Source organism: Prionailurus bengalensis, chromosome B2, assembly GCF_016509475.1.
Source record: "Prionailurus bengalensis isolate Pbe53 chromosome B2, Fcat_Pben_1.1_paternal_pri, whole genome shotgun sequence".
Taxonomy (NCBI): Eukaryota; Metazoa; Chordata; class Mammalia; order Carnivora; family Felidae; genus Prionailurus; species Prionailurus bengalensis.
This window is the reverse complement of record NC_057349.1, coordinates 66,088,994-66,113,931: the sequence shown is the minus strand read 5'-3', so window position 1 is coordinate 66,113,931 and position 24,938 is coordinate 66,088,994. Positions and strand designations below refer to the sequence as shown.

At 38.5% G+C, this 24,938-nt stretch overlaps 1 protein-coding gene across 3 annotated transcripts; it reads right to left on the bottom strand.

The window, feature by feature from the left end:
* Window positions 1-1,287: 1,287 nt before the first annotated feature.
* On the bottom strand, window positions 1,288-23,186 carry MTO1 (mitochondrial tRNA translation optimization 1). Of its 3 annotated transcripts, none has more exons than XM_043591815.1 (12): window positions 22,839-23,186; window positions 19,208-19,407; window positions 19,010-19,127; window positions 16,843-17,132; window positions 14,708-14,820; window positions 14,430-14,620; window positions 14,063-14,193; window positions 12,916-13,120; window positions 12,665-12,836; window positions 7,654-7,772; window positions 3,921-4,081; window positions 1,288-2,144 (listed from the first exon to the last, which is right to left on the bottom strand). In XM_043591815.1, exons 1-12 carry the CDS (start codon window positions 23,053-23,055, stop codon window positions 1,983-1,985), a joined length of 2,079 nt encoding a protein of 692 aa, XP_043447750.1. In that variant the 5' UTR covers window positions 23,056-23,186; the 3' UTR covers window positions 1,288-1,982. The 3 variants fall into 3 exon arrangements, with proteins under 3 accessions (XP_043447750.1, XP_043447752.1, XP_043447751.1); XM_043591816.1 differs by having other exon boundaries at window positions 2,028-2,144; window positions 3,921-4,052; window positions 22,839-23,177; XM_043591817.1 differs by lacking the exon at window positions 3,921-4,081 and having other exon boundaries at window positions 22,839-23,180.
* Window positions 23,187-24,938: the final 1,752 nt, after the last annotated feature.

Here is a 24,938-nt window from a genome sequence, read left to right as displayed (position 1 = left end):
TCTCTGTCTCTCAAAAATAAATAAATACATGTAAAAAAAATTAAAAAATAAAATTAGATGAAACAAATCCATGAAAACTGAGCTATATCTGAGCAGCTATATAGCATTATAGCAACAAAATATTTGGCTGCCTCACACTCAGGCTTAACAAATAGATCTGTTAACAACTCAGGCAACAACAGATGTTGGCGAGGATATGGAGAAAGAGGATCTCTTTTGCACTGCTGGTGGGAATGCAAACTGGTGCAGCCCCTCTGGAAAACAGTGTGGAGGTTCCTCAAAAGGTTAAAAATAGAACTACCCTAGGACCCAGCAACTGCACTACTAAGTATTTATCTGAGGGATGTAGGTATGCTGTTTCAAAGAGGTACATGCACCCCAATGTTTATAGCAGCACTATTGCCAATAGCCAAAGTATGGAAAGAGCCCAAATGTCCATCGATGGACGAATGGATAAAGAAGATGTGGTATATATATACAATGGAGTATTGCTCGGCAATCAAAAAGACTGAAATCTTGCCATTTGCAACTACATGGATGGAAGTGAAATTAGAGAAAGACAAATATATGACTTCACTCATATGAGGACTTTAAGACAGAACAAATGAACACAAGGGAAGGGAAGCAAAAATAATATAAAAACAGGGAGGGGGACAAAACATGAGACTCTTAAATACGGAGAACAAACAGGGTTACTGGAGAGGTTGTGGGAGGGGGGGATGGGCTAAATGGGTAAGGGGCATTACGGAATCTACTCCTGAAATCACTGTTGCACTATATGCTAACTTGGATGTAAATTTAAAAAATAAAAATAAAAATACATAAATAAATTACATACACACACACACACACACACACACACACAAACCCCACAAAAAAACAGATCTGTAGCCAGAGTGACTTCAGGGCCCTTGATACTGTCTTAAGTATCTTCTTTGGCCTGAAGCTGACATGGGAGCTTCTCTCTTTATTGATACCAGAGATGTGAGTTAGCATTTCCAGGGACAAGCAAGGCTCTCTGGCCCACTTGTCTGCATTCATCTTCTAGTCTACCTAGAAGGGTTGAGGTGTCTGAGTCAGCCAGCCAAAGGGCCCAGGTGGTCCTCCCACCCTAAACCCTATTACAACACAGAATTGAAGTACTGAAGAGGAAGAAGAGTGCCAGCACCATTCCAGTTTTTCTGTCAATTCTGACTTAAAAACAGGGAAACACTAGTCACAAGTTACTATGGATTATGTCTTCAGTGTTAAGAAATCATGCCATAACAGTTTCATAAGAAAATACTGTATGATATGAAGTAACTACCTTTATTTTCCCTTTAACCAGGTTGCCAAAAACTTTTCCATATTGTGGATCAAAGGAAACTATGATCATTTCTGATCTAGTTTACAGGATATTCATTGATGTTCAAAGATAATTACTGGTGAGGATTTCCTGGAGAAGTGTAGGAATCTTAGAAGTCAACTTTCACCCTACATACTACATTTTTAAATGTTGGAAATCAACTGGCTAATTCTAGATGATTTTGTATAGTTTCAAATTTGAAGCCCTAAGAATTTGAGGGCTTTGAAATCGCCTCCTTATCCAAGCAAAAGACTACTAACTTTCAAAACAGGTTGAAACATAAGACTTTTACTTTGGTAACATTTAATGGACAAAGTCTTTATGAGTAAGCAAATCTGCAAGCTGAAGTGTTTTTTTTCTGGCTTAGTTGTGGATCCACTATGATCTCTGTTTGATGAATACTCCCGTTACATTAATATGCTCACTGTATTAGAGCACCTAAGATGAAGAGTAGAAATGAAGACTTTATAACTTTCTCAGATAAAGAAGCACAGTTATTATAATCTTTGCCCTCTTCATAAATTAATCATAAATCCATAATAACCTAAGGTTATTTTTAACAGGTGCTAAAACCAAAATACAGTACTTCTCTCCTCTCTCTGCTCGTACTATTTAAAAGTCTTCTATGAATACAAAGCTATAACTGTCTTTCTTCCAGTTTGTCTGTCTCGCATAAGTATTGGTCAGTGTTGGGCAATTCATCCATAGCCGCCTGTCTCTGCTGAGTGGTCTTCACAAATCGGAGCAGATTGATGATGGCAGCAGGTGTCACTCCAGGTATACGACTAGCAGCCCCAATCTAAGAATTAAAACCATAAGAGATATATGTAAGTGCTGAATCACTAAATTCTACTCCTGAAACTACTACTACACTGTATGTTAACTAACTTAAATTTAAATAAAAACTTGGAAGAAAAAAAAAAATAAAACCATAAGATAAACCTAAGTGAGCTATGTCAAAATCAAATTTGTTTTGCTCCTAATAACAATCTGTATATTATAGTTTATAAAATATTTTAAAAACTATTATCTTAATGTATCTTCAAAATAACTATAAAGTATGTAAAGGGAATGTGATTATTATTAATACCTTCATTTTACAAATTAGGGAAAATGAGGCTCAGAGAAGTTCAAGTGACTTGTCTAAGAGCACATGACTAATAGATGGTTAGACTACCTACATTTTATTTTCATTAAACTAATGTAACCTCCTCAGCCATGTGTTGGACAGCACCCTATAATCTCATTAATATTTCTGTGGTATATTTTTATAGTGAAATGTATGAATATTCACTCGAAGTGGTATAAAGACTAAATAATCTCATGTCAGTTCAGGTCAAGTTTGATACCAGGTTTGTCTATAACAAACACTTGTCAGAGCTTTTTGTATCCTAGAATTGTGGATAAGGGATGTGAACTCCAATGACCTGTTCTGTCCAATTGAACTTTCTGTGATAATGGAAATTTTCCATAACATTTGCACTGTAACAATGTACTGTCCAATACGGTAGCCACTAGCCATATGTGGCTACTGAGCACCTGAAACATGGTTAGTATGACTAAAGAGTTGAATTCTGAGTTTTATTTCATTTTAATTAATGTAAATGGTCACATTTAGCTAGTGGCTATCATATTGGGCAGTGCAGCCTATGACTACCCATAAAAACCCAAGATGAATAGGATATGCAGAGTTATAAAATTTAAGGCCTATTTGCTTGGTTTCCATGATGACTATTGCTAAGAATACCATGTTTATATTGACGGAATCACTCCTCCCTTTAAAAACATTTCTTTTAAAAATTGTTTTACAGGTCATATTTTTCTTAAATGCCTTTTACTTTATGAATCACCACTAAAAAGAGCCACCGCCTATTAAACTATGATACACCATCCATTTTTAAGATACAACTCAGTTTCAGAAATGTTAAATGTGCATCTCAGAATCAATAAATATAGCACTGTCAGTGTAGACCCTGACGCGGGGCTCAAACTCACCAACTGTGAGATCATGACCTGTGCCAAAATCAAGAGTCAGACACTTAACAGACTGAGCCACCCAGGCACCTCCTAAATATTTGTCATTAGAAGTCTAATACTGTATAGTATACAATAAAGTTTTTAATTTGTTCACAGATGTTTACACACACACACACACACACACACTTAGGCTGAAGCATGGGGTGAGGGACCTCTTTGGCTCCCCTCTAACCTCCTAGTAAGCCAACACTATGGATCTCCTAGGGAGGATTCTGAGTGGTGATTTGAAAACCACTCACATGTATTATATTTTAACCTAATGTGGTTTCTTTTATGTCATGAGTTATGGGTTAGCACATGTTTGGGACTAGAGAATAATTTTAATCAACCTAATTCTTCTAGTTATTTATTTAGACTGTTTTTTCATCTCTCAAAAACATACCAACATCTGTCATACAAAGAAATGTCCTAAGAGGTTAGATTTTTTAACGATGAAATAAAGTATTAATTATGTGTATTAATTATGTGATCACTGTAAATCCAGGTTTAAAAAAAATTAAAGCACTAGCTTTATCCTATCCACTGCCTGGTTTCTTACCGTCTCTGGGCGACTGAAATGTAGCTTCTCTCGAACTTCATAAGACAAAGACACATCTCTGAGAGTCAAATAATCTAAGTCTTTTGGCAGTTGGAGAGCTTCTTCTTGCTGAACTTCCTTTATTTGTTGTTGCTGATGGAACAACACTGATTCATAAATGGCTGGTAAACAGAATTAATTATGTTATGATTTATGATACTCCTATTAACAACTTAGGTTTTTAATGTTTATTTATTTTTGAGAGAGAGAGAGAGTGTATGAGTGGGGAAAGGGTGGAGAGAGAGGGAGACACAGAATCCAAAGCAGGCTCCAGGCTCTGAGCTGTCAGTAGAGCCCGACCTGGGGCTTGAACTCATGAACCGTGAGATCATGACCTGAGCTGAAGTCGGACGCTCAACTGACTGAGCCACCAAGGTGCCCCAACAACTGTGTTTTTATAGCTTTTTACAATTTACAAAAAACTTCTGAATCTCTCATTTAACACTTTTTCCAACACCACAAGGTAAGTGGGGTAAGCGTACCCTTTTCCAGATGAGGAAATTGAGGATAAATCAGAGGGAGTATCTTGCATAGCAACTACAACATTCTGTCTGGCAGTTTATTACATGCCCTTTCATCTCAAAAATTTGGAAAATTAAGGGGCACCTACGTATCTCAGTCAGTAGAACATGTGACTCTTTTTTTTTTAGAGAGAGAGAGAGAGAGACTGGGAGAATCTTAAGCAGGCTCCACACCCAACACAGAGTCCAACACAGGGCTCAATCTCACAACCTTGAAATCATGACCTGAGCCAAAATCAAGAGTCAGATGCTTAACTGAGCCACCCAGGTGTCCTGAGCATGTGACTCTTGATCTCAGGGTTGTGAGTTCAAGCCCCATGTTGGGTATAGAGATTACTTAAACATTAAAAGCAAAATCTGGAAAATTAAAAATAGAAGATACTGCTTTTCCACTCAGTGCAAATTTTCCCTCTCAGTGCAAACCCTCAATGGACTATGGCTTTGAATTTTGAGCCCTAAAGACAACCTGTTTCCCTAAGAAAATGGTTTTCAGAATTATGTCCATATCAAGCTGTAATTTTTAAAAGTGGGGTTTTTTACATGTAAAACAATTTAAGGTTTTTATTAAGAAATGAAGTTGGATAATTTAGCAATTATTTTGTGAAGCATTCTGTTCTTAGAAAAATAAACTCAAAACCTGTTTCAAAATCTAAATTGAGGTGGTCATTCTATCCTGTAAGAAAGCCGGCTTTCCCTAAGATGTTTTGATAATATCTGCTTCTATCACTTGATTAGCAGTCAGAAAAATCTCAGCTATGAGCCTGGCTCTATCAATGAACCTGACTATGGGTACATCATTATCCTTCTGGGCCTTAGCTTCTTTATCCACAAATTATAAGGGCTGACCCAGATGCTTTGCCACTCACCAACTGTGTGATCTTAGGCAGGTTACCACTTATTTGTAAAATTAAGACAATAATGCTAATACCTATCCTTCACAGGACAATTCTTTTTCTTTCTTTCTTTCTTTTTAATGTTTATTTTTGAGAGAGAGAGAGAGACAGAGAGCATGAGTGGGGGGAGGTGCAGAGAGAGAGGGAGACACAGAATCCGAAGCAGGCTCCAGGCTCTGAGCTGTCAGCACAGAGCCCGACATGGGCTTGCAACCACAAGCTATGAGATCATGGACCTGAGCCAAAGGTGGATGCTTAACCCACTGAGCCACCCAGGCGCCCCCACAGGACAATTCTAAATACCAAACAAAATACTGCATGTAAAGGGCTTAATACAACATCGTAATATGACAAATTAGCACAAAAAACTGTCATACAAATATACTACTCATAAATAGACCTTACAGAGGATCATGGGATATAAGTGAGGGAATGTATATGTTAAAGGTATATTTACTTAAACTTTCAAATCTATATATAATAAAACATGAGAAAGAATACAAAGAAGAGGGGCGCCTGGGTGGCGCAGTCGGTTAAGCATCCGACTTCAGCTCAGGTCACGATCTCGCGGTCCGTGAGTTCGAGCCCCGCGTCAGGCTCTGGGCTGATGGCTCGGAGCCTGGAGCCTGTTTCCGATTCTGTGTCTCCCTCTCTCTCTGCACCTCCCCCGTTCATGCTCTGTCTCTCTCTGTCCCAAAAATAAATAAAAACGTTGAAAAAAAAATTAAAAAAAAAAAAAAAAGAATACAAAGAAGAATCTGAAACTGATTTCTGCCATTACAAAACTTGCTATCTGGTACAGAGGGTCCATGTAGTGATTTGAGAACCACTGATATATCTTATATTTTAACCTAATGTTTCTATTGAGCCATGGATATAGAGTCTTTATATGTGCCAGAGTCTTTAAAAAACAAGGCAAAACAGTAGCTACTTCATGGCTGAAGTCAGGGTTTTCTATGAACAAGTTAACGATAATTATTCTGGATTATTCTAACTCAAACCTGATGATTTATGGAACAAAGTAAAGTTGCAAACCAAGTTTAAAATACAGAATTTAATCACCTGTCCCCAGGTGATAACATCCTGAATGTTCAATTAAGTAATTTTTACTTCATAGAGAAATCATGAAGTTGAAATAAAAGTACATTATTTTCACACATCAGTGTATATCAGTGTACTACTAGTGTCTTGTCATTTGCAGTTTTGGTGAGTTTCCCATTGTTGCCAGACTTTGGTTAACTTGCATGGTGGGATGGTAGGTAGCACTTGGGTCATCCTATATGCACAGCCAAAACATAGCAAAGTGGTAGATCTCTCTGGAACTAAAAGAAAATGCCATCGATACAAGGAATGCAGCATTCTTACCACCTTGGCTGGTCCCCAAAGAATTTAAAGTGCTTTCCTATTTGAACAGTACGTCATTATCCACCTTTTCCTACCCTTCTCCCTATCTCTTTCACTTCCCTGCCTTTTTCTCCACATAATTTTCCACCCCAGGAAAAAACATCTATCAAAACGCAGAAGCTGATGTTCTATTTTTATGTTTGAAATTTTTCATAATGTAAAACTTAAAAAAATACAGTGCAACTACCAAGTTACCTGTAGCTTTGATGGTCAGTATGAGAGCACGATATGTGTCATAATGTACAGGGGCAGGCTCTGATTTCTTTGCCTGATACAAAATAAGTATTTGTTAATGGTAGAGTATTCCAGTATATTATCAAAGCCAAAGACACTATTATTTTTCTCATTATTAGAATATCAGAGGGGAAAAATGTAAAAAGGAAGTGTAAGGGACACTTGAAATGTACTCACAAACTACCTAGGGATACTGTTAAAATGCAGATGTGCTGGGCGCCTCGGTGGCTCAGTCAGTTAAGCATCTGACTCTTGGTTTCACCTCAGGTCATGATCTCATGGTCATGAGTTTGAGCCCAGGGAATCCCTGCTTAGGATTCTCTCTTTCCCTCTCTCTCTGCCCCTCCCCTGCTCACTCTTTGTCTCTCTCTCAAAATAAATAAACTTAAAAAAAATGCAAATGTGTTTACTCAATTAGGTCCTAGGTAGAGTGTGAGATTCTGTATTCCTAACAAGCTCCCCTGTGTTGCAATGCTGCTAGGCTGGGAACGCCACTTTGACTAGCAGAGAGCCTAAGACTATGCTGGTTCTATGGTAACAATGCCTCCTCTTAGAGCTTTTTCTTAATGGAGCTGATTTCCATAAATTGCACAAATGGAAAAGAGAACACATAGGCATGTTAAGTAAAAAATTATTTTCTACCTTCTATTTTCAGTCTTTCAGCTAGTTCTCTACATGTAATGTACTTCTTCAAGGGCGCTGGAACAGCTGTGGCTAATAACTTCATGTCAACTTCCTCATACTTCAGAACATCTAGAGCTCTGCAAATACACAAAAGTTTCATTAAGATAGGGGTCCCCCCCCAAAAAAATAGGGGTCCATATCATGTAAGCCAGATTAAGAACAAGATGCCTTGGAAATAATGCCAAATCTCTGAATTAATACTATTTTCAAAAGATACTCTGGGGTGCCTGGGTGGCTTAGTGGGTAAGCGTTGACTTTGGCTCAGGTCATGATCTCACAGCTTGTGGGTTTGAGCCCCACATCAGGCTCTGTGCTGACAGCTCAGAGCCTGAAGCCCACTTTCAATTCTGTGTCTCCCTCTTTATCTGCCCCTCCCCTGCTCATGTTCTGTCTCTGTCTCTCAAAAATAAACATTAAAAAAAATTTAATAGTAAAAAAGAGATACTCCTAATTCTTTCCAAGTACAGTCACCAAATGCAGTGACATCTGCAACACAGTAGAACCTCAGTAAGACTAGTGTGCATTCTCCCGTTCTCTTCTTTATCATGAGAAATAAGTTGTTGGTAAAGATTGCAATCCTATCATCCATTTGTCCTCCCTTTCTTGTAAAGACAAAATATCCTCTGATAGCAAGGATTTGACTGAATTCTCTAAGAATTTGTGTCCTGTGAGTCATCATCTTGCATGCCCGAAATCAGCTGAAGACCTCTTTCTTGCTTTTGCAGAACTCTCCAAGTAAGAACAAAAGGCCCTGTGTGTATGTTTTAGTCTCTCCAAATAAACTGATGACAAAATGATGGTCAAGGGCTTTTCTAATAAATAAGGATTCCTAAGTATTCTTCCAGTTGGGTATATTCTAATTTTGTATAATCTCCATTTCAATTTCTACTGATTAGGAACTTTAGGCAGCTAATTCTCAGTTCTACTTTCACTATGAGCTCTGGATAGACTAAGTCCTCCTGGGCCAAAGCAAGGGGAGAGGAAAGCGATATATGCAGCTAACAGAGATGCCTACTAAAGTTCCCAGGCATCTTTCATAGCTCACCAAGAGAACATGCCTAAGGATAAATGCTGACAGGTACTTCAGGTGAGATTTGCAATAACTTCATTCATCGACACTTATTAAGATACAACTAGAGAGAGAAACTTCAGGTATGTTTCATCCCCAGAAGTTCTGGTGTTCCTTAGGCCAATTTAATCCCTTTTATACTGATCTCAGATTCCTTCTTGGTATCACCCACCCCCATCTCCTTGCCCTCCCTTAACGTGGTGTGAACTAGACCAATTGTTGCTCTGTTAATTATTACTAACTTCATTTACATGTGGCTTTTTGGTTATAATTCATTTAAATGGTTATTGCCAGGGCAACTAAAAGCAGTACATAATGAGTTCCATTGTTGCCAAGACCTTAGTTCTGCTTGGTTGAACTATGACACTGCCCTAGGCTCACCTCATTCCTGTGCTCCCAAGACTGCAAAATTTTCTGCAGTTTACTTCTCATTTTGTTTGGTTCTCAGAAGATACACCGATCTGTACAATTTCCCTACATTTACTGTCTTAATTCATTTTGCTTCTATTTACTAATTTTGATCTTCCCTCCAATAGATTGCGTCTTTGATAAATTCTGTCCATCTCAAACCAATTAAATTATCAAGTCAACAAAAAGTCAGATCTGTCCATCCAAGGGTCCCAAGTCTTCCGAGGCCTCCCAGCCAACCTTCTTTACTGTTTATTCTATTGCCACAGTCATGCATTATCACCCTTTGCGGATGGATGCTTGACTCATTTCTTCCTCAGATGGCCTGCTCTAGGAATGTCCAGAAATTCTGGGCAGCTCTGTTGTGCTCCCAGAGACAAATTAGGTCAATTAATTACAGAGGCCTCATCTCATAAGCTACCATGAAACCATAAAACCCTAAGCTCCCAAAGGAAAACGGCTGAATTGTCTTTTAAACTACAGAACATACTGGAACACACCTAATGACTAACCAAAAAAAAGCATTATCTTGGAATCTAGCAGGATGGTGATCTCAAAGAATAGCCCTTGACTGTCCAACTTAATATTTTTTCAAAAAATAATTTATTTACAAGCCTTGGAGCTGTTCTCAGGTCCAACCTTTAAGACCTGTTTTGAATCAAACATAAGCCTCAAGAGTTCAGAGCTCTGACACAGAAAGGACAAGTTATCACACCTCAACAGAACGTAAGAGACACTCTGACACATCAGTGTATTTCCCTATAATCCTGGCAGGAAATGTGTGTGTAGTTATTTGTGTATCTCTTCAAAGTCTGGTTCAACTTGTGTTTAGCACAGAGCCTAGCATGTACACAGTAAATGCAATAAGTGTATTTTGACCAATTTTCTATCTCTCTAGCTTCATATATCTAGGCATTGATAAACTGAGTTCATTTAGGGAGGCTGAATGCTAGACTAAATATTTTGCTGAAATCAAATGGTGGAGGGGCAGGGGATGCCTGGGTAGCTCAGTTGGTTAAGGGTCCGACTTTGGCTCAGGTCATGATCTCACAGTTTGTGGTCCGAGCACCATGTCAGGCTCTGTGCTGACAGCTCAGATTCTGTGTCTCCCTCTGTCTCTGCCCCTCCTCCACTGACACTCTGTCTCTGTCTCTCAAAAATAAATAAGCATTAAAAAAAATTAAAACAAAAAGCAAATGTGGGGACTGACACCCTAGTTTCTCCTGAAGGGAAAGATAACCTGAATTAAAAAGAAAAGCATTTGGCTAAATTATTGGTTTTTTAATCACCTTAATAAAATGGCTACTCTTGGGATTAGTTTGGTGAAGATGTAAAATTGATAGCCTTTTCATTCATATTTTTATTCATCGATTAGCATTTTAGACTGTGTTAGAAACACTCTGCTTGCAATGTTACCTCAATACACATTGGTCACGTTTATGCAAATTCTAATTATATAAATTTGAAATAGTGCAACATTTGTCAAAAAAAAGCATGATGTTATATATTTGTTGCACAAAATCTAAAATAGTGTGAACCTTCCTAAATTTAAACAAACACCCGAAATACCAAGTGGATTATAAACGATGTTTATACAACTGCCATCTCCCAGTGCCACTTAGCTGGTAAATAAATCTATCCACCATCCTCATTTGTCAATCAGGCTGTCGTTCCTCTGACTAAGATTCCCTAGTTTGGGTGACTACTATGCAGGTTCTTTAATACTTATCATCACTATAATTAAAAATCTGCTTAATATCCTCTATTATCCACCAGTGCTCTGGGAAATTCCTGTGAAAATGAAAACCGGGGAACAGAAGTTATAAATGATAAGACACCATGATGAGATGAAAGCCAAACACGGACACGTTATGCCAGGCTGTTAATCAACGTGAGAGCACTAGAAGATTAGAGACAATAAAAAGCAGCATTAAAATAGGTATACCTTTAAGTTCACAAAATCCCTCACAAGGAAAACAAACTTAAAAAAAAACAAACAAAAGGAAAAGTATATTGGACTCATAGCTGCAAGATAATGCCACCATATTTGCTTCTGAGCTACAATGATTTTACATTTCTGCCTTCTGGGAACCTCCCCACCTGAATTAGCATACTTTTTTTTTTTTTTTACTAAAAAAAGGTTTTTTTAATGTTTATTTTTGAAAGAGAGAGAGCGCGAGCGGAAGAAGGGCAGAGAGAGAGGGAGACACAGGATCTGAAACAGGCTCCAGGCTCTGAGCTGTCAGCATAGAGTCCAATGTGGGGCTCAAACCCACAGACTGTGAGATCACGACCTGAGCCGAAGTTGGACACCTAACCAACTCAGCCACCCAGGCGCCCTAGCATACATTTTTTTTAATGGAAAAATGAGTGGTGAAATATGCAGATTTTGAACTGGGTAAGGTCCTTAGGAATATATCTATGAAGCAAAAGCTCTATATTAATGTCCTTTAGACTCAAGAGTCCATATAACCAAAATGATGAAAGGACAAAAAAAATCCCCCTAAAATGTAGCATGGGATTGTTCAAGTGAGTCTACAGAATTTAAAATACTCCACTTGGAATGCAAGCTGGTGCAGCCACCCTGGAAAACAGTATGGAGGTTCCTCAAAAAACTAAAAATGGAAGTACCCTACAACCCAGCAATTGCACTACTAGGCATTTATGCATGGGATACAGGTGTGCTGTTTCGAAGGGACACATGCACCCCCATGTTTATAACAGCACTATCAACAATAGCCAAAGTAGTGGAAAGAGCCCAAATGTCCATCGATGGATGAATGGATAAAGAAAATGTGGTATATATATACAATGGAGTATCACTCGGCAATCAAAAAGAATGAAATCTTGCCATTTGCAACTATGTGGATGGAACTGGAGGGTATTATGCTAAGTGAAATTAGTCAGAGAAAGACAAAAATCATATGACTTCACTCATATGAGGACTTTAAGAGACAAAACAGATGAACATAAGGGAAGGGAAACAAAAATAATATAAAAACAGGGAGGGGGACAAAACAGAAGAGACTCATAAATATGGAGAATAAACTGAGGGTTCCTGGAGGGGTTGTGGGGGGGGGGGATGGGCTAAATGGGTAAGGGGCACTAAGGAATCTACTCCTGAAATCATTGTTGCACTATATGCTAACTAATTTGGATGTAAATTAAAAAAAATAAAAAATAAAATTAAAAAAAAAATAATAAAATACTCTGCTTAATCAGAGGTTTCTAATTGTTCCATACTTATAGAAGAATGCAGATTAACTATATTTCTTGGTGTGTACCCTCTAAATCTTAGGAAAGCCAGAACTCAATGGGAACCACAGAAATATTATATTAAAAATGAAAAAAATAATTTAGAATCATACATATTTTTAATACTTTAACATTTTAAAATGTTCATTTAAAATAGGGAATCCACAGGTAATGTTTTTCTGAAACAATCTCACTTTTCTGTAAAAAGTAAGAAAAGTCTATATTAAAAGTGCATACCTGAGAGGCAGACTTTTACCAATACTTATAGAAGCCTCTGGAATTAACTTTTTCCATTTAGAACTTGAAAACTCAATGGATTTTAGCACAGAAATGCCTTCTTCCAAAGAAGACTTCATCCAAGAAGCTCTTTCATATCGTTGTTGGGACACACAGCCAACTTCCTTATACCCTAAAAGAAGGGGAAAGAATATAATGAGAGAGGTTTTACAGAAGAGTAAATATGGTTGCAGGACTCAGTGAAGAGATACCTCGGAACGTGAGCCTGCTGTCGGCGTTATCAGGGCGCAGTGACAAACGGAACTCTGCTCGGCTCGTGAACATGCGGTATGGTTCGTTGGTACCCAGTGTGGTGAGGTCATCAATCAAGACTCCTATGTAGCCTTCTGTTCGGCTAACGACAAAAGGAGGCTTGCGTTTGACCCGAAGACTTGCATTGATTCCAGCTATCACACCCTACAAGAGGACTGAAATGTTTAAAAGGCCATTATGAACCGAACAACGAGCTACCCTATTCAGAACACTATCTGGAAAAAACAGCACGGGATAGTAAGAAAGCAAGCACTGCCCTGAAGCGATAGAATAGAGAAAGAAAATGTGATTCTTATTCAAAACCAGAATACAGGTAATGTACCACTTTAGAATGCTATATTTCATTGTTTTCAAAAATATTTAACGTTCCTGATAAGCCTCAGGTGGGCTAATATATTGTTTTAAATCCACCCATAAAGCTCTTCTAGGCTTTTCCCACTTACAAGTAAAAATAACATAACTTCTCACTTAAAAGGAGTATGTTAATTTTCAATAATGTTATGTAAGAAGAACTAAATTTTGTTTATAAAAAAATTTCAGGGGCGGCTGCCTGGCTCAGTCAGTACAGCGTGCGACTCTTGATCTCAGGGATGTAAGTTCAAGCCCCAGGTTGTAGAGATTAGTCAAAAATAAAATTGTTAAAAACAAAGTCAGGAAAAATCTAATCAAATATGGTACCAGACCTAGGAGCTCAAAATGAGAATTAAAACCAAAAGTGTTTGGCACAGCATAAGGAATACAGTCAATGATATTGTAACAGCTATGTAATGGGACAGCTGGTAGCTACATTTGTGGTGAACACAGCATAACGTATATACCTATCAAATCATTCAGTTGTACATTTGAACTAATGTAACATTTGTGTCAACCATACTCAAATAAAAAATTAAACAAAAACAAAAAACAAAACCCACAAGTGTTTTCAAAATAGTAGCCATCCCTGTATACCCTGAAACAGAAATAAGTCTTCAACTACAATGTATGAGTTGTATAAGATCTATATAGTTATCATAACAGACGTTTAAAGGAGAAACACCAGTTAAATAGTCCTTTTGTGTTTATAACAATATTTGAACAACGTCTTACTTGAGCTGCAGCTTCCTCATAACCAGTAGTGCCATTTATCTGGCCAGCAAAGAAGAGCCGTTGCACCAAATGAGTCTCAAGAGAAGGAGTGATCTGACGGGGGTCTAAATAATCATACTGAACACCATAACCTGACCAAAGAATAAATGATATAAAATAAGTAAAAGCAGAGCTGGATTTGCCTCAAAGTAGAGATGCAAAGATGATCACTAAATGCTCTTGAAAAACAAAGAGTATATTTTAAATGCACAGGTGTTGGGCTTTGTCTTCTGAGGCTCTAAGCAACCATGACTATAGCTAAGACCTCTTCACTATCTACTAATGCGATGCTGAGTTGATACTGAAGGGCAGCTGTGATTCTCTTTACCTGGCTGAATCATTTTAGCTTTCTCCAAGCCTTTGATGCATGTGATCATTTTCTCCTGTAATTCAGCTGGTAGCGTCACAGATAACCCTTGGGGGTAGATGAGGTCAGAATCCATTCCTTCAGGTTCCAACCAAACCTGATGAAGACGGTTTGGAAAACGCAAAACCTTTGATTCAATGGATGGACAGTATCTAGAACAAGACAATGAAATTCAAAAATTTAATGAAGCAAACAAAAGAAGGTTGATGTCACTCCTTAAAGTAATGTTCTGTCCTTACCGGGGTCCTCTTGTAGTTTCCTTAATGTGACTATTAAGGTGAAGGTTCTCAAGGACAATCTCATCCACTTTAGGGTTGGTGTGAGTCAAGTAACATGGCAGCTGATCTTCTGGCTAAAATATAGGAAGTACTTAAAACACTGTTTTGCTTCTTTACGAGTTTATCTTTTCCTTAAATAAATTACACACATGATATGCACTTAATTTTACAAAGATTAAACCTATGCATAATGCTGAGCACTACTTAGGGAGTATTCTTGCCAAAAAAACCCCAAAAGGTGAACCTAAATTTAAACAAGCCTCCAAATCTACCAGTTTACAGGAAATATAGAAGACAGAAGAACCTATTTAAGGTACCAGAAGGATGAAATCAGAGAAATCCAGAATGTGGGAAATTCTAGAGAACAGATGGCTCAGTTTCTTCCCAATATAAACGTGAAGAAGAAAAAAAAAAAACTGGGGGAAACTGTTATAAGGCATATCATCCAACTCAGTGTATGGTCCTTATTTGGTCCTTGTTTAACAGGTATGATAATGGTATTGCGGTTGGTTTTTACAAAGTTCTCATCTGTTAAAAACATATACCAAAGTATTTATAAGTGATATCTGGTACCAAAGCTTTAAAACCTAGTAAGAAGAAAAGTGTTAAAGAAAGATGAAACAAGAATGCCAGAAAATGTTACTTGTTGAAGCTGACTGATGGACACAGAAATTATACTGTTTTTTTTACTTTCTATAAACTTGAAAATCTATAATACACAGATTAAGTGTGTATATATATATATACATATATATATGTGTATATATATATATATATTTGTACTAAGAAAGTTGCATCACAATTTACATTTTACCAAAGCAAAAATGTAAGTGACCTGCTCAAGACAGTGGAATATTTGGAGCCACTTATTAATAAAACACTTACCAGAAACTAGGACCATCAATGATTAGTCCTCAATTCTAAATACACAATGTTTTTTTAATTCCAAAGATAGGCAAAAAGTATCCTGTACTCTTCAAAAATACCAGTATCATGAAAAACTGAGGAACTGTTCCAGATAAAGAGAAATGACAATTAAATGTAATACGTGATCCTGGATTGGAAAAAAAGGGTTGCTATAAAGAAGAATATTGGGATAATCAGCAAAATCTGACTATGAACTTTATATTAGATAACAGCAATGTATCAATGTTAAATTCCCCAAATTTCATTACTACAATGAGGTTATATAAGAGCATGTAATTGTGCTTAGTTGAAATACATACTGAAGTATTTAGAAGTAAAGAGTCATGATCTTTGCAACTCACCCTCAAATGTTTTGGGGAAAAAAAAGAATAAGAATAAATGTGTGTAAGGTACCTGGGTGGCTTAGTCAGTTAAGCATTTGACTCTTGGTTTTGGCTCAGGTCATGATCTCATGGTTTGTGAGTTCGAGGCCTGCATCGGGCTCTGCACAGAGAGCAGAGAGCTTACTTGGGATTTCTCTCTCTCTCTTCCTCTCTCTGCCCCTCCCTGCACGTGCGCACATGCACTCTCTCTCTCTCTCTCAAAATAAATAAAATTTTAAAAAAGAATAAATGTGTATATTACTGTTTTATAGATTAAATATATGTATCTATATATTTCTGTATATAGAAAGATAAATATGGTAAAATATTAACAATGGGTGAATTTCAGTGGTTTACAGGAGTTTGTTTTAATGGTCTTGCAATTTTTACATAGGTTTGAAAGTGTTTCAAAAAATTTTAAATAGGCAAAATTATTGAAGAGATGAAACTTAACAACTTACTGGGAAACACCCAGTTAGCCAAATTAGCTAATCCTTTTAAAGATCATTATTTTGCACCCTAAGTAATAGTGATATAAAGTGAATTGTGAAGATTAGAAAGAAGGAAGGGAAGAAGAGAGAAAGAAGGAGGGAGGGATGGAAGGAAGGAAGGAAGGGAGGGAGGGAGAAAGGGAGGGACAGAGGGAAGAGGGAAGAGGGAAGAAAGAAAGGAAGGAAGGGAAGGGAAGTGAGGAAGGGAGGGAGGGAGGAGGGAAGGTGGAAGAAAGGGAAGAAGGAAGGAAGGGTTATATCCTGCTGTGAATGGCCACTGTCAGCTGTAAAGTTAGATTTTCTTAAATTATCTTACCTTAATCCACACTGTCTCACTGATAAAACTGAATGGTATGGATGGATTATCTGGTGTCTGCTTGTTTAGAATGCTGAAATTAATGGACTCTTTGGCAATTCGGGGTGGAGTCCCAGTCTTCAGTCTTCCCACCACAAACCCCAACTTCTCCAGTGTGTGAGCCAACCCTACGGAAGGCTGATCCCCTAAACGTCCTGCTGGATGCATTTCTAATCCAATTACAATCACGCCTCTCAAGAACGTCCCAGTAGTCAGAACCACACTCTCTGCATGTACTGTGCTTCCATCCGCTAAAGGTTAAGAAAGAGTAAAAAGTGTGCCCTGTTATCAAGGATCAAATTGAAACATGACTATTTTAAATTAGAATTACAGGGAGGGGCTCCTGGGTGGCTCATAGGTTAAGTGTCAGACTCTTGATTTCCACTCAGGTCATGTATGATCTCATGGCATGGGATCTTGGGGATCGAGACCCTCAAGGGGCTCAATGCTGAGCCCAGAGTCCTCCCTCTCTGCTCCTCCCCCACTCATGCACACACTCATGCACACACTCGTGTGAGCATGTGCATGCTGTCTCTCTCTCAAAATAAACAAACTTAAAAAAAAAAGAACTACAGGGACTCCTGGGTGGATCAGTTGGTTGAGTGTCCAACTCTTGGTTTTGGCTCAGGTCACAATCTTGCAGTTTGTGGGTTTGAACCCCACATAGGGTTTCCAGCTGATGGTGTGGAGCCTGCTTGGGGCTCTTTCACCTCTCTCTGTCCCTCTCCCACTCATGGGACTAAAGTCCCAAGGAACATGGGATGATGTAACACAGCAGAGTAGTAAAAAGAAGGCTCAAAATGGCATTTGTGCAGAAGGCCCAGAGAGCAATTGCCCTGATTATAGCAGATGGGTTGTAGGGGGCTGGGGAAGTTGATGTCTCTGGGAGGGAAGAATCAAAGAAAAAACAGAATTGATAGATTACTTGACGATTGAGAAATGACAGTTTTTTCCTAATGAAAAAGCTGAACAAGTACACAATTAAAATAAGCAAACAAAAAATGAAGCAAATATTAATCCAAAGCAAAGCAAAGAGGTATATGAAAGGAAACAAACATAATACACTACTTAGCTCTACAATGAATATTTAAAAAATCATAACAATATAAACATAGTGTCAACCAAAATTTATGGCATAACTAATTAGAAGGATTGAGGGAAGGAAAATAGGGGATTAAAGAGAACTGCTATAAAAAAGGTTAATAGATAACATCTAATACTGATAATTTAGGGAGTACAAATATAAGAATACTATTTAGAAATATGTAAATACATAGAAACGAAACTGCAGTAGTTAATCTGTAAAGGGAGATAATTATAGAGATAATTGTTTTTCCATACAAACTTTTAAATTCAATTTGATTTTTGTAAAAATTATGTGCATGTATTATCTTAATGAAAAATTAATTTATAACTCCTGGGCACCTGGGAGGCTCAGCTGGTTAAGTGTCTGATTTTGGCTTAGGTCATGATCTTGTGGTCTGTGGGTTTGAGCCCCATATTGGGCTCTGTGCTGACAGCTCAGAGCCTGGAGCCTGCTTCAGATTCTGTGTCTTCCTTCCTCTCTGTCCCTCCCCTGTTCACACTATCTCTCTCCCTCTCAAAAATAAATAAACATTAAAAAATATTTTAAAAAATTTGTAACTCCTTTAAATAAGAAACATAAGTATAGTAACATTGTAAAATACAAATTAAAAAGATTTAAAGCAAGAACTAGGAAAAATAGAGGCACTTGGTTGGCTCAGTTGATAAACGTGTGGCTCCTGATCCTGAGGTTGTGAGTTCGAGCCCCACGTTCGACCCCCATGTAGAGATTACTTAAAAATAAAATCTTTAAAAAGAAAAAAAAAAAAGAACTAGGAAAAATAAAAATTACAACAGAAGGACCAGGAGAAAAACACATGTATGTAGGCTATAAAGTCTTACTAAGATGGTATAAATGAGCCCAGAATTTGACTAAGCTTCATGAAGGTCAAGATGAAAGGAGGAATATAATTTTTTATACAGTTTTCCTCTAGGAAAATATAATAATTTCCTAGAATAAGCAAAACATCTCCATGCTCTGCTCTAAAATTGTTTTTTCACATGGAGTTTGACACTGTTATTATCATCTATCACCAGTACAAACCTAAAACCACGCCACTGACACGGCATTTCCCAGTGTACTCAGGCTCTGGTTCTGTAAGAATAAGATCTTCTACAGCTCCCTCCTGAACAGTAAGCAGCGGTGTATTTAGGATTTCTTTCTGCCAAAAGAGAATGCAAGTTGAAGCATAACAGTTAAATAATCACTACAGTCTCCCCTGTTTTGATGCCCCATTCTCACCTGCATGTTCTGCTTATAGAGTTTCCTATCAATTTGAGCTCTCAAACCCCAAACAGCCGGTCCCTTACGCCGGTTTAATACTTTGTAATGTACACCAGACTGGTCACAGATTCGAGAACAAAGCCCATCCAAGGCATCAACTTCCCTCATTAAGTGCCCTTTGCCAATGCCACCAAAGGAAGGATTACAGGACATCTGACCTAAAGAGAACAGACCAAATAAATATATGAACATGTGCACATAGTGAGTTTAATAGAGAAATGTCTGTACAAGTGACTAGAATCATCTCATATGATAGATTAAAAAAAAACCAACAACCCTGAAACAAACACTAGAAAGGAACTTGGAACATCCCAATGGGATGCAAGAGTTATTCAGGGCATCCTGGAAGACAAACCATTGACTATAGTTTCTTTTAAATCTTTTCCTTGACACATTTTTACTAGTTCATTAGGTTGCCTTTTCCTTTAAAATGTGGTTTTGAAATCCTCACTTCATGAAACCTTCCCAAACCCAGCATACTTTTAAGAAGTCCCTTGGCACTAATTCCCTGTTATAATGAATTATGTCTTCCATAAATGCCATCTGCTGTTTCCTTTTTGCTTATTTTGCAGAAATGATTAAATTATATGAGCTTCCTGAAAGTAGAAACCATACTTTAATCCTTCCCCTTAAATTCCCCTAGTCTGATTTGCAAGTCTAAACTCATAAGGTTTCCTCAAAGGTTTTTAGGGGAGGTGGAGGAGTAGGGAAGTGATCTCAACATCTGTAGGTCTATTGCAGCCACCACCAAGCCGTCTACAAGTTTTTATAGTCTCCATAAGCAAGCTGAATAGCGCTGTGATTAGGAGTTTGGGTCAGGAATGAGTGAAAGGGATCTGGCTCAGTTCCTAGATCTACCACTTATAAGCTCTGTCATTTTGGGGGCTCCTGAGTGGCTCAGTTGGTTAAGTGTCCAACTTCGGCCCAGGTCATGATCTTGCAGTCTGTGAGTTTGAGCCCGACATTGGGCTCTGTGCCAATTTTTGGATTCTGTCTCCCTCTGTCTCTGCCTCTCTCCCTCTCACAGTCTGTTATCTCTCTCTCTCAAAAATAAATAAATAAACACTATAAGCTCTGTCATTTTGGCAAGTTATCTAATTTTCTCTACTTCAGTTCCCTCCTGTAAAAAACAGAGATGATAGCTACAGTAGATTATTTCCCCCCCTTCAATTCACAATTTTATTTAGGTAAACACTCTGCTATGAGGCTTTGTGCTCAGGGAGTGTGACCTAAACTCAGTAGGAATAAATCTTTAATGATCTAAGTAATTCTGTTTCTACTTGCCAGTGTTTGGGTTAAGAGTGGGAAATAAGTCACGAGGGATGAACTATTGGGGATGAAGTCTCTAGAAACGGGATTTATTTTCCTCTTTAAAGAGATACAGGAGTAGCGGAGGGTGCCTGAGTGACTCAGCTGGTTGAGCATCCCACTCTTGATTTTGGCTCAGGTCACAATCCCAGGGACGTGGGATCAAGCCCCGTGTTGGGCTCCACACTGAGTGTGGAGTCTGCTTGAGATTCTCTCTCCCTCTCTCTCTCTCTCTCTCTCTCCCTGTACCCCTCTCCCCAGCTCACACTCTCTCTCTACAATAAAAAAAGGGGTGCCTGGGTGGCTCAGTCAGTTAAGCGTCCAACTTTGGCTCAGGTCATAATCTCACCGTTAGTGACTTTGAGCCCTACATGGGGCTCATTGCTGTCAGCAAAAAAGCCCGTTTCAGATCCTCTGTCTCCCTCTCTATCGCTCTCAAAAAAAACCACTTTAAAATAAATAAATGAGGGGTGCCTGGGTGGCTCAGTTGGTTAAGCGTCCAACAGCTCAGGTCATGATCTCACAGGTCATGAGGTCAAACCCGCATCGGGCTCTGTGCTGACAGCTCAGAGCCTGAAGCTTGCTTCAGATTCTGTGTCTTCCTCTCTCTCTGTTTCTCTCCTGCTCGAACTCTCTCACTTTCAAAAATAAAGATGAAAAAAAAAAAAAAAAGAATAAACAGACACACAAGAGCACAAGACTTTTCCATTGTGAAATGCAAAAATAGTTTTCCAAAAAGTATTATTTTCCAGGTTAGTAGAAAATAAAAGACTTTCTGCCTCTAACTTCATTATTGGCAGATATGACTAAATCACATCACGACAATTCTTGCACTCTGCATTCTTACATCAGTTGAACCTTCTAAGTCAAAGCTATCTTTCTGAGGCCAAGTAGAAATATTTAAGATGCTCCACTATATTAAATTACCTTAAAAATGAGATTTTGATTTAAAGACAGATTTGTGACCCACTAAGCTCATCTATAAGAATTATTATCTCTGTAATGTATTTATTTAAAAAGAAAACGGATTGTATTGTATTGGTAAAATAATATGAATATATGTTTGGATAAGAATCCCTTTATGCTTCACAGAACTACATTACTCATATTTCATGGTCATTTTAGTTCAATAATACTTTTCATTAGAGTTTTGAATTATTATTGAAAGGCAGTATCCAGTCTTTATTTTTTTTAAATGTAAACAACACTGAAATATATCATAAGCAAAGTATAATCTTTTGGGTAATCTTACCAACCCTCTCTAAAAGAATCACTGTTAACAGTGTATGTTTCTCCCCACTTACCAGCTGAATGGTAATTTTTAAAAAGTACTTCAGTATACAAATATGTGATTTATTCACAATTTTTGCAAAACACAGTTAATATTTCAAGTACTGTTCACTCTTTTTTTAAAAAAAAAATTTTTTTTTTTAACATTTATTTATTTTTGAGACAGAGAGAGACAGAGCATGAACGGGGGAGGGTCAGAGAGAGAGGGAGACACAGAATCTGAAACAGGCTCCAGGCTCTGAGCTGTCAGCACAGAGCCCGACGCGGGGCTCGAACTCACAGACCGCAAGATCATGACCTGAGCTGAAGTCGGCTGCTTAACCAACTGAGCCACCCAGGCGCCCCTCAAGTACTGTTCACTCTTTAGCAAAATGCAGGAGATAAAAATAGGCATGCATAATTTACAGAATGATGTTTTAGCTAGCATCTATTATGGTGCTAGAGAGAGGTCTTGCTTTAAATTATAGCTGTCCACCCATTGCCTGTTAAATGTGAAAAAAGCACTGCCAGTTCCTGAGCACAAAATTAGAGGACCAACGCCTAGCAGAGATATAGAATGCAATAAAAAGTATCATCCTTCTTCAAAAGGGCTTCACAATATCTCGGGAAAAACACAACTGTCGTTTAATAAGTAATTCCTAATAAATGTTAATTCACTCTTTTCCCAAAGCCACAAGCTAGCAAAAGGTAAATGGCAAAAAGGAAATAGGAAGCTATCAGCTTGTATTCTTAAATTTCCCCCCCTTTCCCAAGGCACGGACCCCAACTCCACCTCCACCAACTAACTACTTCTGTGAGCAGCAGCGCAATCCGTGGTCCAAAGAACAGCCCAGTCCAGGGTTCTGGGAAACTCAAATCAGGATAAAACCACAGATACTAGGATTCTCGCTAGCTCTGAGAGAGGGAAGAGTCTGCCCATCCGGGAAAGGGTGAAGGGGCATATTGGAAGCTTGCGTCCTGGGCCAACCTCCACTCTACCCGCGCTCCTCACCGATCGTGTCCACGCGGTGGGTGAGTAGCAGGGTCCGGGAGCCGCAACGAGCAGCAGCGGCGGCTGCCTCGGTCCCGGCATGTCCTCCGCCGATGACTATCACGTCAAACTTCGTAGCCAAGGGCGCCGCGCTGTCACCGCTGAACCGGGCCAACGTAAGACGCTTTTTGGTGAGGGAAGCCGCGACCCAGAGACCGCAATTTCGGAGAGAAAACATGGCTGGAGAAAGGCCGAGTGTGACTCTAAACCTGACACGAGCTAGGCGCAAAAATTTAGGGTACGAGGGAAAGTCTGCAGGACGCAGCCATCTTTGTTCTGATGTCAGAGCGTCGCAGTCCACGTTCAGCGTCTGCGCTGATTGGGGCTTTGGCGGGACTTTAAAGGCGAAGCGAGACCGGGTTAACAGTGCAGGTGGCACGACCAGTGTGAGCCTGGTTTCGTGGTCCATGCAGGCTTTTGATCACCAATGGCTGTGAATTGGTGGTTCCTACGTGGTCGTTTTTGTCTTTTCTGGAGAGTGGCAGCTCTAATCGCCAGGTGGTCACCTACAGTGATTTTGATCAGTTTGCCTTATCAGATTCTTTGAATTTTCTGATATACTATCACCTGGACTTTTGTTTGATATTATAGAGTAGTCTCTGATAAGAGTAGACTCGAAAGCAGTTAAAATATATTTGTGGATGAAAGATTCATGATGGCTAAATAGGGGAATGGAATGGTTGAAGGTTAAATGGCCAGCCTTTTGGAAACACATTTTGAAAGCCTTCCTTAGAAAGGAAATCTTCAACTGGTTAGTGAAACAACCCATGTGGCAGTTTTATTGTTCTAGTTATTAAAATATATCGAATACATAATTTTGTTGTCTTACTACGTTAACAATAGCATTCTTTTTTTTTTTTTTAATTTTTTTTTCAACGTTTATTTATTTTTGGGACAGAGAGGGACAGAGCATGAAAGGGGGAGGGGCAGAGAGAGAGGGAGACACAGAATCGGAAACAGGTCCAGGCTCTGAGCCATCAGCCCAGAGCCTGACTCGGGGCTCGAACTCACGGACCACGAGATCGTGACCTGGCTGAAGTCGGACGCTCAGCCGACTGCGCCACCCAGGCGCCCCAACAATAGCATTCTTTATACACAATTTAAACCTTACAGAAATAAAACTTTGTTAAAAAAAGAAGCAAACTGAAAAATAATATAATCATAGTATTATATGTGCAAAATAATAGTAGCATTAGTATTTGTATTTTAAAAAGCTAGGAGGCATTGGCAACAAAATGCTGACAATGATCACAGAGGTGGGGATTAGAAGAGCTGACGGCAGTTATGGGTTCTTTAACTCTCAATGTATTCTGGACTCCATGCCATGGATATATAAATCTATCACATTTTAACCATAATTTATGTAATTAACTCCAATTACTGGGCATTCGGATTGTTGATAATTTTTAAAAATTTTTTAATGTTTATTTATTATTGAGAGAGACAGAGAGTGGGGGAAGGGCAGAGAGACAGGGAGACAGAGAATCCCAAGCAGACTCTGTGCTGTCAGTACAGAGCCTGATGTGGGGCTCAAACTCACAAGTTGTGAGATCATGCCAGAGCCAAAACCAAGAGTTAGACGCTTAACTGACTAAGCCACCTAGGTGCCCCGGACTGTTTATAATTTTTAATGTTATGAATATCGTTGTACATACATCTCTTTAATTTTATGGGACTCTTTCTATAATGAAGATACTGGGTAAAAGGATTCCTCAATGTTTAAATTATTGATGATGGCTAAATTAGCCTTCTGAAAGCTTTTGGTCAGGTGCATTAACAGTGTAAGAGTATTTCATTAATACTGTAGCCAGGACTGGATTTTAATTAAGTTTTAAGTGTAAATAAGCAAGAAGATGGATATTGTATGTGTGTCCTTCATAGTCATATCTTGACACATTTTTTTTTTTTTGTATTCTAAGACATTAAGCTATTCTGATTTTCCTCCTATTTTTCTGGCTACTCCTTCTCAGTATATTTTTCTGGTTCCTCCTCCTTGAGCACTGTGCTCAAGCCTAAGGGCACAACCAAACCAATCTCTAAACCCCAACTTTAGGGCTCTAT